A 12,853-nucleotide genomic window follows, 5' to 3' on the forward strand; every position below is an offset into this window, starting at 1 on the left:
AATTGTCTTAAATTAGCATAATTTTAGTTGCTACTAGAAAGATTAAATAGGAATAATTACATCTAGATTGTGGGGCTTCCCTGGTGGTTAAGAATCCGCCTGCCAATGCAGGGGACACAGGTTCACGCCCTGGTCTGGGAAGATCCCACATGCCATGGAGCAACTAAGCCCATGCACCACAACCACTGAGCCTGCACTCTAGAGCCCTCGAGACACAACTACTGAAGCCCATGCGCCTAGAGCCCGTGCTCTGCAACAAGAGAAGCCACCGCAGTGAGAAGCCCGTGCACCGCAATGAAGAGTAGCCCTCGCTCATGCAACTAGAGAAAGCCCACGCGCAGCAACGAAGACCCAACACAGCCAAAAATAAATAAATAAATTTTAAAAGAGTAGATTTTACAGCTTTTCAGCATAATACCTATTTCAAAATTCAGATGGATCCTAAGTACTCTTTCATGTCTTTTAAGATTCATTTGATGATCACAATATCATTAAAACAAAGTCAGTAGAAATTATGCTCTTTTTTGAGTAGAAAAAGTAACATATAAATTGACTTAGTGAATTAAGAGACAGATATCAGAATAAAACCAGGTTACTTGTTAATTCCTATGCGTGACTGACCTACCTTGAAGATTCTTTTCTGTTTAGCTTCCATATTTGCTGTTTTTAACACTAAAGTGAAAATTAGATTCAATAAATTGATTTTCTTCACAGAATGGAGTATACTGCATAATATAAGTTAAAATGGTATGCAGTCCCATCAGAAATTTTTGATACAGGGATTAAAATTTGGTTTTTACTGACTGTAGTTTAAAAAGTTCAGTCATTTAAGCTATAGACTGGGTGAAGGTCTATTGGATGTCTTCCACAGACAAGGATGAAGACCGTGTAAATGCCAGTATATCCCAGATTTTTAAGAATATCTTATGGCCACAACTAGATAACTTATTAAATTTGCTAGAGTCACTGTATTTTAGAGTTGGACTGGTCCTAGAAAAATTACAGGTACTATAAATAAACCCAATTTGGTACACACCTCTCAAACTTATGTGTGGTAGAGGATACCTAGAGAAACATAGGGTCCCAAAAGTCTTTGAAGGGCTATGTTAGCAGGTAATCAAGGTGTATGCATAGCTCCAGATAGCAGTGATGGTTATATGTAGGCCCCTGTGTCATTTTCTTATATCTGAGATCTTATGCATTCTGTTTCTCTAACCTCCTCTCCTCCTTGATTCCTAACCTTGTGCAAATGAGAGCAAGGCCAGAAATTTCATACTATGTTCTAGAACAAGAGTTATCTGCTACTGTTAACTTCCCCCTAGCAACTCTAATGTCCTTTAATACTGAAAGGATGATCTTCAGTTGGCTCAATTTGTATACCTCTGAATATTTTTGAGAGCACTAACAAATACTTCCAACGTTTTTTCCATGGCAGGACAGAGCATCATGAGTGTTCTTGATTACCTGGCTAGGTTTTTTAATATAGAAACACAGTGGTTTGCATGTTTGACACAATACATTTGATATTTTATAAGCTAGTAAGTTTTTAAAAGTTGTGTTAACTTTTTGGCTAAAGTTTTTATGTGAAAAAATTCAGTTTTATGATTTACTTATGGTGTAGATTGTACATTTATTTGCATTTTTTTAGAAAAGAATCAAATTGTCTCTCACTATATCTCACAAAGGAACTAGGGTAATTATACTACATGTAAAGTCATGTCCTCCTAAGAGTATTTTTGACATAGAGCTAATCTTCTTGAATGTCAAGCATAATACTTTAAAGAAAATTTTACACAGGTCATGCCATCCAAAGATTCAAGTGTTAATTAGTTATTAGCTAGTTATAAAACTCTAAGCCATGACCATGGCAGTGAAATTGCACATTGTATCTTTGCAAATGCTCTTTGTTCCGAATCCAATGCAGCAGTATATAAATGCTGAACCACTATGTTGTACACCTGAAACTAATATAATATTGTATATCAACTCTAATTCAATTTAAAAAAATCCAAATGCAGGAAATACTGCTTCTATCATGGAATACGTAAAATCAGTGTAGACTTGTGTGTCTCCATTTTCGACATACTACTGACCTCACTGCCCAGATGCCTGTGACTCACAGTGTTTGGGTTGGTCTAAGAAACTTGTTAACTCTGGTTTTATTAAGTGAGTGTGTTATATGCATAAAGTGTAGCTGTCAAAAGGTAAGATCTTTCTGTGAATAATACTAAAAAGCACCATTTCTTTCTATATTGTAGGACAATAATTCCTAACCAGCTTCTTTCTATCCTGCTTTTGTTTTTGATAGGGAATGATGATTTAGAATCATGTGTTTATTTTAAAATCAAAGTGCTGTTAATATTGAATCACTATGCTGTAAAAAAAAAAAAAAAAAAAATACAATTACAAAAAAAAAATGCAATTACAAAAAAAAACCCCACTAAATTCTCCCCTGAGAAGGAGGAAATTCTATTAACTGATCCCCTGCCCCCAAAAAAAAGAAAGGAAAAAAATCAAAATACTTAGCTCGCTTCAGTTTATTTTTTTTACATATTTTTAAGTTCACTTAAATAGAAGTAACTTCCCTTTAAAAAATATACTCTAAGTAGAATTTCACAATATATATATATTTAAAAAATCTCTCACTCCCACTGTCTTTCCCTAATAATTTTACCCCCTTTTGTAAGGGAATGGGAAGAATTACTTAAACATATGAGTCTTGGTAACCTATGTTCCTTTTGAGAAATTAATATAATTCTGTGAAGTTCTTACTTTCAGCAATTAATGACAATATGAATGATATAGCAATCAGTGGTAAAACTAAACCTTGCCTGGAGCAGTCACAATTTTTGACCCTCTAACCTGCTTTATTGGAACTTAACTCTCCTACATTTTCTCCTGTCAGCATGTCCCTGATGCTCAGATCTAAAGTAATCAGTTTGTACTTTTAAAAATATATAATTTTATTTTGAAACAATTTCAAACTTACAGAAATGTTGAGAGAACAGTGCAAAGAACTCCCATGTATCTTTCCCCCAGAGACCCAGTTCAGTTCTGTTAATTGTCCCTATTAATATCCTTTACAGCACACCAGGGGTCATGTCTTGTCTCCATTGTGGGACAGACTTCAGTCTTTCCTCAAGTTTCATGTTTTTCACAGTTTTGAAGATACAGGGCAGTCACTTTGTAGAATGTCTATTAATTTGGGTTTGTGCAGGTGGTTTTCTGGATCTAGCTCCAAGTGACTTGTGAGAGCTGAATATGTGTATCTTTTCCCAATGCTGTCTTCAGCGTTGTCAGTTGGTACTTGAAATTGGCCGTGGTAGGATTATTTACACCATGGAAATAAGGGAACACTATAGACAAGAGCTTTTTACCCCTGGATAGCTGGTTGTTCAACATTTAGCAGCATACCACTGAGTTAGTAGTGTGATATTTCTTCATAATTAAACTCAGTTATGCATTTTTGGCAGCAATATCATTGCATCCTGTCAGGTGGCAAACTATGTAGATTTGTTCCCTTGCTAGTGATATTTATATGAATCACTCGATTAAGATAGTGTCTGCTGTATTTCTCCATTGTAAATTTATTTATTTTTTCCTTTATAATCAACAAATGTCCTATGTGGAGATACATTAACTATAAAAATAACCTATTTCTCATCCCACCTTCACCTTCTGGTTTTAGCATCCATTGATGATTCTTGCTTGAATTATTATTATGGTGGTTGCCAAATGGTAGTTTTTCTAACTCTGTCATTCCTTCTACATTTATTACTTGGCATTCTACTTTACGGAAGAGCTTTCCCTTAATTATTTACTTACGGATTTCTATTTTTTTTAATTTGTTGCTGTCATTATTTATTTTGATATTAGATTGGCTTCAGTTTGGCCAGGGGAGCCCCTTTGAGCAGTTTCTTTGTCTTTTTGGCATGTCCTTATCATTCTCTGAACCCTTCCTTACTTTCTGGCACAACAAAATGTTTCCAGCTTCAACTTGTACTTCCTCTGCCTCAGGCCTGGAATGAGTCACCTCTTCAAGGAGAGTGGTATATAGAAACCAAGATCTGAATGCTGGATACGCTCATTGCTATTGTGGTGTTGCTACCCTGGGGCCTTCTCAGTGGACAGAGCTAGAAAGTGTGTGTGTGTGTGTGTGTGTGTGTCCTTTTACATTTATATTTATTTCTTTCAATATAAGCCATGAATTTGCAGTGGTAGTTCTAATTCAGATACAATACTGCAGAGTTCATTTTATCTTTTCTCCTCTCTATATCTTCCTTCTCTATCACTGAAAAATCTGGTTCCTATTGTCCTCAATATACTTATTCAATTAATCTTCTGTATGTATCCCACCTCCCAACCCATCTGGGCTGTACCTGGCCCCCTGCCCTAAAATTGCCTTCAAATGAGTTGCCATTACTGGCTGTTGCTGGGCTGCTCCTGCTGTTCCATTCCAACAATGCTTTTGCAAGTGCTGTTATTACCAGCCACTGCCAAGCTGCCTCGATTTGTATTTTGAGCTGCTTTGTAAACTCTGAGGTTGGTACTTACATTTAGTGTTTTCTTTGTTATTTCAGCTTGATTTGCAAGTTATCTGCACTTAGCAGAAGAGAAGTATCAGATAGCTACTGTAGCTTAGTAACTTGCTGTTCATATCTTCTGATAGTGTTACTTGTACTTCGAGGAGATACTGGGAGAGAATAACAACCCAGAGAAGATTGGAAGGAGGCAGAGATAAGGAAGAGAGGAAGTAGGGAGGAAGTAGGAGATCGCCGAAAGGTATATGGAACGAGTGCTACTAGTACTCTTTCCCCTGGCTTAACATGGTCTTTACTCTGTCCTGGTAAGGAAAGAATACAGTCCCCTTAGAAAAATTCTTAAAGCAGCCGTTATTACTGAGTCAAAGCCCTTTCCAGTAGGCCCGTATCTTTTGGCCCTCTGGGGTTCTGGTTCACTCTGCAAGTTGACAGCTACTTTTTTTTTGCTTTGACCATTGGCTTCTAGGCCTGTGTTATCAACTGCCTACTGATCTTTCTCAGGATGTTCCCAGGCACTTCAGGTCCAACATTCTTTCTTCCCAAATAAGTTTCTCTTCTTGCATATCCTGGCTGATTAATGGTTCTGTTCTATCAACTTTTCAGTCTTCCTTCACCTTATTCACCGCCTTCCCCCTCCCTTTCCAGCCCAGTACAGTTTCCATGAAGCTTCATAAATACCTTTCCAGCACACACTTTCACTGTCTTTGAGTTTCTCATATTTTTAAGATATCAAGTAACTTCACTTCCCTTGGTCTTTTTCCACATCTACATATTGCACAATATTCAAGGGAGAGGTAAAGGGAACAGTTAATAACTGGCATTTCTGTCTCTTCTCTAGGCAGAGAAGGTCACAGGTTTCCTCTGCACCTTTTATTTTCTCTTTTGCCCTTTCTCCTCTCTACTGTAATTCATTTTCCTCCCTCCCTCTGCCGCTCTTAAATGATCTCTGTTCTATGGCTCATTCCCTTAGTCTCTCCATGCCTCTTACGGTAATACAGAAAGAAAAGGGTCAGAGGATTAGACTTTTGAGTCTTGCAGCTCTGCTGAGGTGTGTTCTTCATGACCAGAAAGCATCAGAGCTCTGTAGAGCATATGGGAGGTATGGCCTGTCTGTCCCCTTTAGTAGTCTTGCAGGAGAAGGTGAGGAAGGAAAGGGGCCTGTTTGTACGAGACAGAAATTGTCTAGGCTTTGATGAGTGTGTTAAGAAGAAATCCTAACAGGCAGTTTCTCAGAGAGAGGGTGTTTGGAGGTAGTGTGGGGGATATGATTAACCTCATAGTCAGAAGGTGTGTGTTCTCATGTCAGCTTTGCCTCTAACTGGCTGTGTGACCTTAAATAAGTCGCGTAGACCTCTTTATATTTCTGATTCCTTGTTTCCAAAATGAATATTTAGCATAGATGAATTCTAAGGTCCTGCACAGTTCTGATAGATTCCAATAGAACTGAGTAACTGTAGTGTTAAAGATAACATTTTTTCCCCATTTGAAAGTCCTTTTGTTTTTTTGACCTGCCTGAAAGCAATATACTAGTTTTATTTTTCCTGTCTTGCAAAACTGATACTTTGGAGAAAATTCAAGGGAATTTATTTAAATATAATTAAATACAATTGCTTTTTAGTAATGTTTTAAGACAGACTTAATCTGCATTGAGCACATTTTAATTTTATGTGGGATTTACATTATGTTTCTACTAATATTTCTTTTGGATAGCCATTCTTTCACCCACTGCAGTCTCTGAAGAGGACTCTTCAAGCATTTGCCTATTAATCAAATGGTTTATTATTTTCCATGTTATATTTTTTGTATTGAGAAAAACTTAATACCTATAAATGAAGAACCTCAATTGTAGTCTTTTAGGTACTTGTAAGCTACATGATTACTAACATTTTTTCTAGAGTATTTCAGTGGGTGAAAGACGTTACTTCTTTTTCTTTGTGTTCTTTGTTATTACTTCTTCCATTATGTAGAATCTTGTACGAAATTTTCCCTTTTTTCATGTGCTTTTGTGTTACAAAAGGTCCTGTGTCTCCATTGTATATTAAAATGAATTTATCAGAGATATTTATGTATCCATACTAATGGTAAAGTATTTGGGTAAAGGAGAGTATTAAAACTAAGTTAAACCACTAATTGCAACTTAATAATGACTGAGGTAGTTCTTAAAAAAATAAGACCTTGAAAATATATTATTAACCATAATAAAATCGGCAAAATTTTGATCCTAGATTTTGCTCAAAGACCAGGTGATTTTTTTTTAATCATGTTTTTGATAAGTTTATTTATGTATTTATTTTGACTGCATTGGGTCTTCGTTGCTGCGCGCGGGCTTTCTCTAGTTGCGGCAAGCGGAGGCTACTCTTCGTTGTGGTGTGCCGGCTTCTTGTTGCGGTGGCTTCTCTTGTTGCAGAGCACGGGCTCTAGGCGCGCGGGCTTCAGTAGTTGTGGCACGTGGGCTCAGTAGTTGTGGTTCGTGGGCTCTAGAGCGCAGGCTCAGTAGTTGTGATGCATGGGCTTAGTTGGCTGCACGGCATGTGGGATCTTCCCGGACCAGGGCTCGAACCCGTGTCCCCTGCATTGGCAGGCGGATCCTTAACCACTGCGCCACCAGGGAAGTCCAGACCAGGTGATTTTGACCAAGAATTGTTTGGTAAGTTAGGGCATGTCTCTTAGAATTGCTATTTGTAAGACCTTAAAACTTATAAAATAAGCTGAAGTAGGACATTGATTTACATGTTTATTTTTTATGATAGATATTATATTTCTGAATTATTTATTGTAAAAATAAGGTAGTGATTAAAATGCTGAGAAATAACTACCAGATTTAATTATTAACAGATCATAATTTCTGCTGGTAACCTATCCAAAATAAGCGAAGTCCACATAACATGCTTCACATATTTTCCTTTTTAGATCAAAGAAAGCAAAGAATTCAATTGATAAATCAACTGAGACTGACAATGGCTATGTATCCCTTGATGGGAAAAAGACTGTTAAAAGCAACGAAGATGGAGTACAAAGCCATGAACCTCAGTGTGAAACTCTTCGACCAGAAGAGGCAACCTGGAACACAGGAACACTGAGGAACATTCCCAGCAAAGTAAGTGTGATTTTTAAAAGTAATTTGTGTGATTTTATATTAGTTAATGGGAAGTGACTTAGACATAGTAGTTGCCCTTGAGTATATGTATTTTCTCCAGAATTTATTCTGTGAGCCTTTACAAATCACACTGATGAAGCTGAAAATCAGATAAAGTAGTGTGAATAAACCTGATTTCCAGTACAACTTGGCACCTTCTGAATTGATTGATGGCTCCAGTTTTTTTGAAATGTTAAAGCACTTTATAATTTATAGTTGATATTTGTTAAACGTTACTGTTTATTTCCCCATTTCTGTGTGTGTGTAAGAATTTATTTCAAATGGAACATCTAAATTATTCTAGACACTGAACTAGGACCCTGGTTTTCCATTAATGTTCTCTATAAGAAAATAGTACCTTATTTTTCCTACCTTTGTTACCTTTGGTGTCAGCACATTTGTTTTGTTTTTAATTTGCAAAAAATTCTTACTGAGGAAATATTTGTTAAGGGTAACAATTGTTTGTTTACTTTTCCAGAAGAAACCCTGGGTTTATTGTAACAAAGCTTAATGTAATATCTTCTTTCTCTTTGTTTCCCTGAAGTTTTTTGGTTAAATAATCTATTCTTTTTTTTTTAATTTTATTTATTTATTTGTTTGTTCTTAATTTTTGGCTGTGTTGGGTCTTTGTTGCTGTGCATGGGCTTTCTCTAGTTGAGGCAAGCAGGGGCTACTCTTCTTTGCGGGGGGTGGGCTTCTCATTGTGGCTTCTCTTGTTGCAGAGCACGGGCTCTAGAGCGCAGGCTCAGTAGTTGTGGCGCATGGGCTTAGCTGCTCCGTGGCATGCGGGATCTTCCCGGGCCAGGGATGGGACTCGTGTCCCCTGCGATGGCAGGCGGATTCTTAACCACTGTGCCACCAGGGAAGCCCAAATAATTTATTCTTTAAAAGCTGTTACAGTAAAAAAATATATATATATATATGGTCAAATTAAAAGATGTTACCTTTGTTACATTTAGGAACGTAAGCATGAACATGTGTGTTGAGGAAAGTGAAGGAAGAAAAGAGGATTCTCTATTTTGAGTGAAGTATGTGTTATTGCTTGACAGGACATGTATTTTCAGTACCCGTAGCTATATAATAAATAGCATGGGGCAGCAATGAATCAGAGTCCCTTACTCTGAGTTTAGATTTTTGAGGCATTTAATTCTCTGGTAATGTGAGCCTCACATCACTAGCATCAGTCAACAAATAAATTAAGTTTTCAGTCATGCAGTTTTCAAACACATTTCCAGGTATGTATTACCTACTAACGTCATATAAGAGGAACATGAAAGTATCAGTAAAATATCTGCTCTGGAGTCTCTTAGTTTCAGAACTTCTGGAATCTGGTTATCTCTAAAAAATCAATATTTACATGGTGTTGTCTGCCTGATATGTGTTTCATCCAGCTACCAATCACCTCCTCATTGCCTCATAACCCATTATTAAATCAGTGCTGGTCTTAAGATTGATAGCATTTTCGGTTTGTGAGAATAATGTAATTCATTTTAGGTCTCTCAAGCTTCCTTCAAAGGGTCTCTGTTCTGCTTTTATACTATTTTACGTTCTCAATTTTGTAAGCCATTTCAAATCCTTTTGTGAACAGAAATGTTATAGAACAATATTTGACAAATGACTATTGAGTTACTTTAGTCACTGATTTAAGACATTTTTTAGAAAATCAGGTAGTACTAATCAATTACTCTGAGATCTTTAGAGGTATTTGAAAGTATATGTGTATATGTATGTACAATTTAAAATTTTGCAGTTTTAAAGCTGCAAGGTTAGTCAGAAATTACCAACAACTCTCTTTTTATACTCCTAACTTAGGATACCCAAAGGACAGTAACAAATGTCTCTGATGAAGTCTCCAGTGAAGAAGGTCCAGAAACAGGATACCCATTGCGCCGTCATGCAGACAGGACTTCTGAGAGCATTCTTCGGAATAGAAAGTCACACCATTATAAGAAACATTACCCTAATGAGGTATATACTTTAGCTTTGCATCTGTACATATATATCTATTTTGTATGTTTTTAATTTACAACTTTTTTCAACAAATTTATGATTATTGAAATAACAGATATTTCCCATCAGTCTCGATATCTTACTGTTACATGATCTGGACTTACAGAGGAGCAGTTTTAGATTAATGTATTTCATACATGATAAATAGCCACACACTTGTATTCATTTTGTGTGTTATCTCTGAAGACTCATACATTGAGTTTGTTGTTTCCTTTTAAAGAAGATCCTGGAGAGACAATCTGTGAACTCCTATGTTAGTCTTTTCCACGATTTGAAAGGCTTTATAACTTCTAGATTGTAGCAAACTTATTATTCTAAGTGACTTCCTTCATGTTACTGTCGCCAGTTAAGTCGCCCAGCCTATAAAATTCAATTCCTTTTTCTTCTTTGATTCTGTTTTTCTTTATTAATGTCTGTTTTTCTCCAAACCCTTTTCCAACTTTATCACATCTCTTGAAGTTATTATATCTCTTGAAATATTTAAATAGAAAAAAAATTTCATTCAGTTGTATTTTCACATTTTATTCTAAGGACAATACATTGTCTTGCTTGAAGGCACATGAATTACTTTTTACGTCACTTTTTGATAAACATTACCTTCTACTCTTTTTGTACTGTATTAGAATATATATATATTTTTTATTGATGATTTAGGGTCAAGCTTGCGAAAAATCTAATGCTGTGCTGGAATATGAATAGCTTGAGAGTTTTAAGATTAGAAGAGTTACTTGTTCTTTGTACACTCTTCTTTGTGGTTTTATCTCTAGTTAATCTTTCTACGTGACTCTGGCTGTTTCTTCTCTCAGTGGCTGCCGTTAGAAAGACACGAATGCCAGTATGCCTACTCATTGCCTCTTCATCCACATTATCTGATGTACCGTTTAGTGTTCCTCAGCCAGTTAACCATGCTTGTGAAATTCAAAGTCTTATTCCATGCACAGGTAGAAGTCTGTTGGTCCTGGAAAGAATTCAGGACCTCCTATAGAAGGAGGTCTCCACTCTCCTATAGAATAAATTACTTCGCTTCAGAGGTACTTTTCTCTCCCCTAATCTTTACTTTTCTTGGTTTGCAGCTATATTTTGAAATATTGAGATTCTTGAAGGGCAGAACATTATTCTACTAATCTTAACTTTTAAATAAATGTTTCTTAAAATCTTCCAGATTCCAAGCTAAGTAAGGCTGATAATTAGCTAGTAGGCATTGGTTGTTTTAAATCTTTTTAAAAGTGGTATAAAAGATTACATAAAAATAAAATCTGGTCTTCAAATTCTTCATCTGTGAAGTGAGGAACTTTAGACTAGAAAATATTTAAAAAGCTGTATTTCAGTTCCAAATTTTTTTACTCTCGAGTCAAACCACCTTCAAAGTTGTTCTTATTTTTTATTGAAAAAGCAAAAAAAACCTCCTTTGAATAAGTAAAATTCAGACAGAGGATTTGTAGCGTTGTTTTGCATCTATATGTATTTATTACTATACTCTTCAAATTACTGGTGATACTGTTTTCTTTTAGGGTGAGGCACAAAGAAATCATTTGGGGAAGCACTTTTTGCAGGGGTAAGACTGGTGGGCCTCACTTTAAGAGTACTGGTCAGGGACCCAGCCATTTGTTGTAAGCCTCCCAGATGTCGGCATCTATAGATATACTTTTTAGGGGCATTTAGTTTTTCAGGAAGAATCATCCAATCTTCTGGTGGAATGGGGGTGGTAGATATTATACCATGCTGTCATGGTGTTTGGCACCAAGGGGGTTGGGGATGAGGTAGTGATCTTGCCATTCAGTGTGTTGGACTTTCACCTAACCCTCCTCCCTCTTACCCCTCAACCCCCAAACCCTGCCCGCACCCTGGTTTCTTGCCTTTTTCTACTATCTACTATATCTGATTGGCTTCTTCCAGTCTCTTGTTGGGAAGATGGTGGTTGAATTACTTGGTTATCTGAGATATAGGAGGTGTCCTGGGGAACCGGTAGCTCTGTTTAAGCATTTGTCCTGTTTCCTAGCTCTGTCTTGCTTTGTTTAACTCTGCAGGTATCTTTCAATTTTTATTCCCTATTGTGGATTAGCCTTTCATCTGATGAAGGCAGCATTTGATGGGAAGCATAGTGAAGAAACCATGGGCATGGAGTCAGACTACTTAAGTGACTTTGGAAAAATTATTTAACTTACCTGAGTCTCAGTTTCTGCCTCTGTACAGTGGGGAGGGAAGGAGACTGGCCTCATCAGATTGTTAAGTTTAAATAAGATTATGCATAATTGCCAGGCACAAAGCATTTATGTTATAAATGCTTATTCCCTTCATCTATTTCAGTTCAAATAAATAAACTTTCTTAATATGATTGTATCCTCAGTTTTAGCTGTCTGTCTAAAGATTTGAAATAAGCAGAACAAATTGTATTAAATGAGCTATTAACTTGAGCTATTTTCTTCAGTTCTAAAATTTCCTATTTTTTAGCTTAATTCAGCAATTTGTAGTGAAATTTAAAGTGGCCACTAACTACTTAAATACTGCAGATAAAATTCTGTTTGAAATGTAAACAATTATAGGCAATAATTTTTAGATTTTAAATTTGTAAAATGGTCCACTTATTAATCAGTATTTGACAAAATACATTTATAAAGAATTATAGATATTTCTTTATCCCTGAAATCACCCATTAGTTTCACTTAAACAGTCATCAGGCCTTTAATCCTATTACTTATTTCTGTATCTGATTGACAAGTCTGCATCAGAAATTAGTTATAGATAATAAGCTAGTTTTATCAAAAATTTTGGATTAGCAATTACTGATTACTTAATACAGTCTGTGTCTTGCTATCTAATGAAAACTGTTGTGATGAAAACTGCTTATGCTTCAAATATTCTGGTTGACATTAGTGAATCGGAAGTATTTTTGGAGTGCTTTTCGTGAAAGAAAGCTGACTAATTTTTACCCTTTTCTCTTTCTGTATTATTTTTCTTTCTTTTTTCATTTTCCTGCTCAACTCTTTTGGAAAATTTTTACTTCTCCCTCAAACAACCCTCCTCCCACAAATACTCTATCAGTACACTAAATATATATTTAGTATCTCACTCTAATATCAATAAGTTAATTATCAATAATATATCTCATTCATTTAAGACATTTTGTTACCTGTGCTAATGATGGCAAAAAAAAGTAGTGTTTGGT

At 36.0% G+C, this 12,853-nt stretch overlaps 1 protein-coding gene across 9 annotated transcripts in view; it reads left to right on the forward strand.

Moving 5' to 3' along the window:
- PHTF2 (putative homeodomain transcription factor 2) overlaps positions 1 to 12,853 on the forward strand; it is a 124,859-nt gene that overhangs the window by 85,836 nt on the left and 26,170 nt on the right. For all 9 annotated transcript variants that reach the window (XM_082473489.1, XM_082473490.1, XM_082473494.1 and 6 more), the window contains 2 exons: positions 7,452 to 7,638; positions 9,490 to 9,645. In XM_082473489.1, coding sequence (XP_082329615.1) covers positions 7,452 to 7,638; positions 9,490 to 9,645 — 343 coding nt within the window. The remainder of the gene's footprint in view (positions 1 to 7,451; positions 7,639 to 9,489; positions 9,646 to 12,853) is intronic.

The sequence above is a fragment of the Balaenoptera physalus genome (assembly GCF_965194825.1).
Source record: "Balaenoptera physalus genome assembly, chromosome: 8".
In the NCBI taxonomy this organism is placed as follows: Eukaryota; Metazoa; Chordata; class Mammalia; order Artiodactyla; family Balaenopteridae; genus Balaenoptera; species Balaenoptera physalus.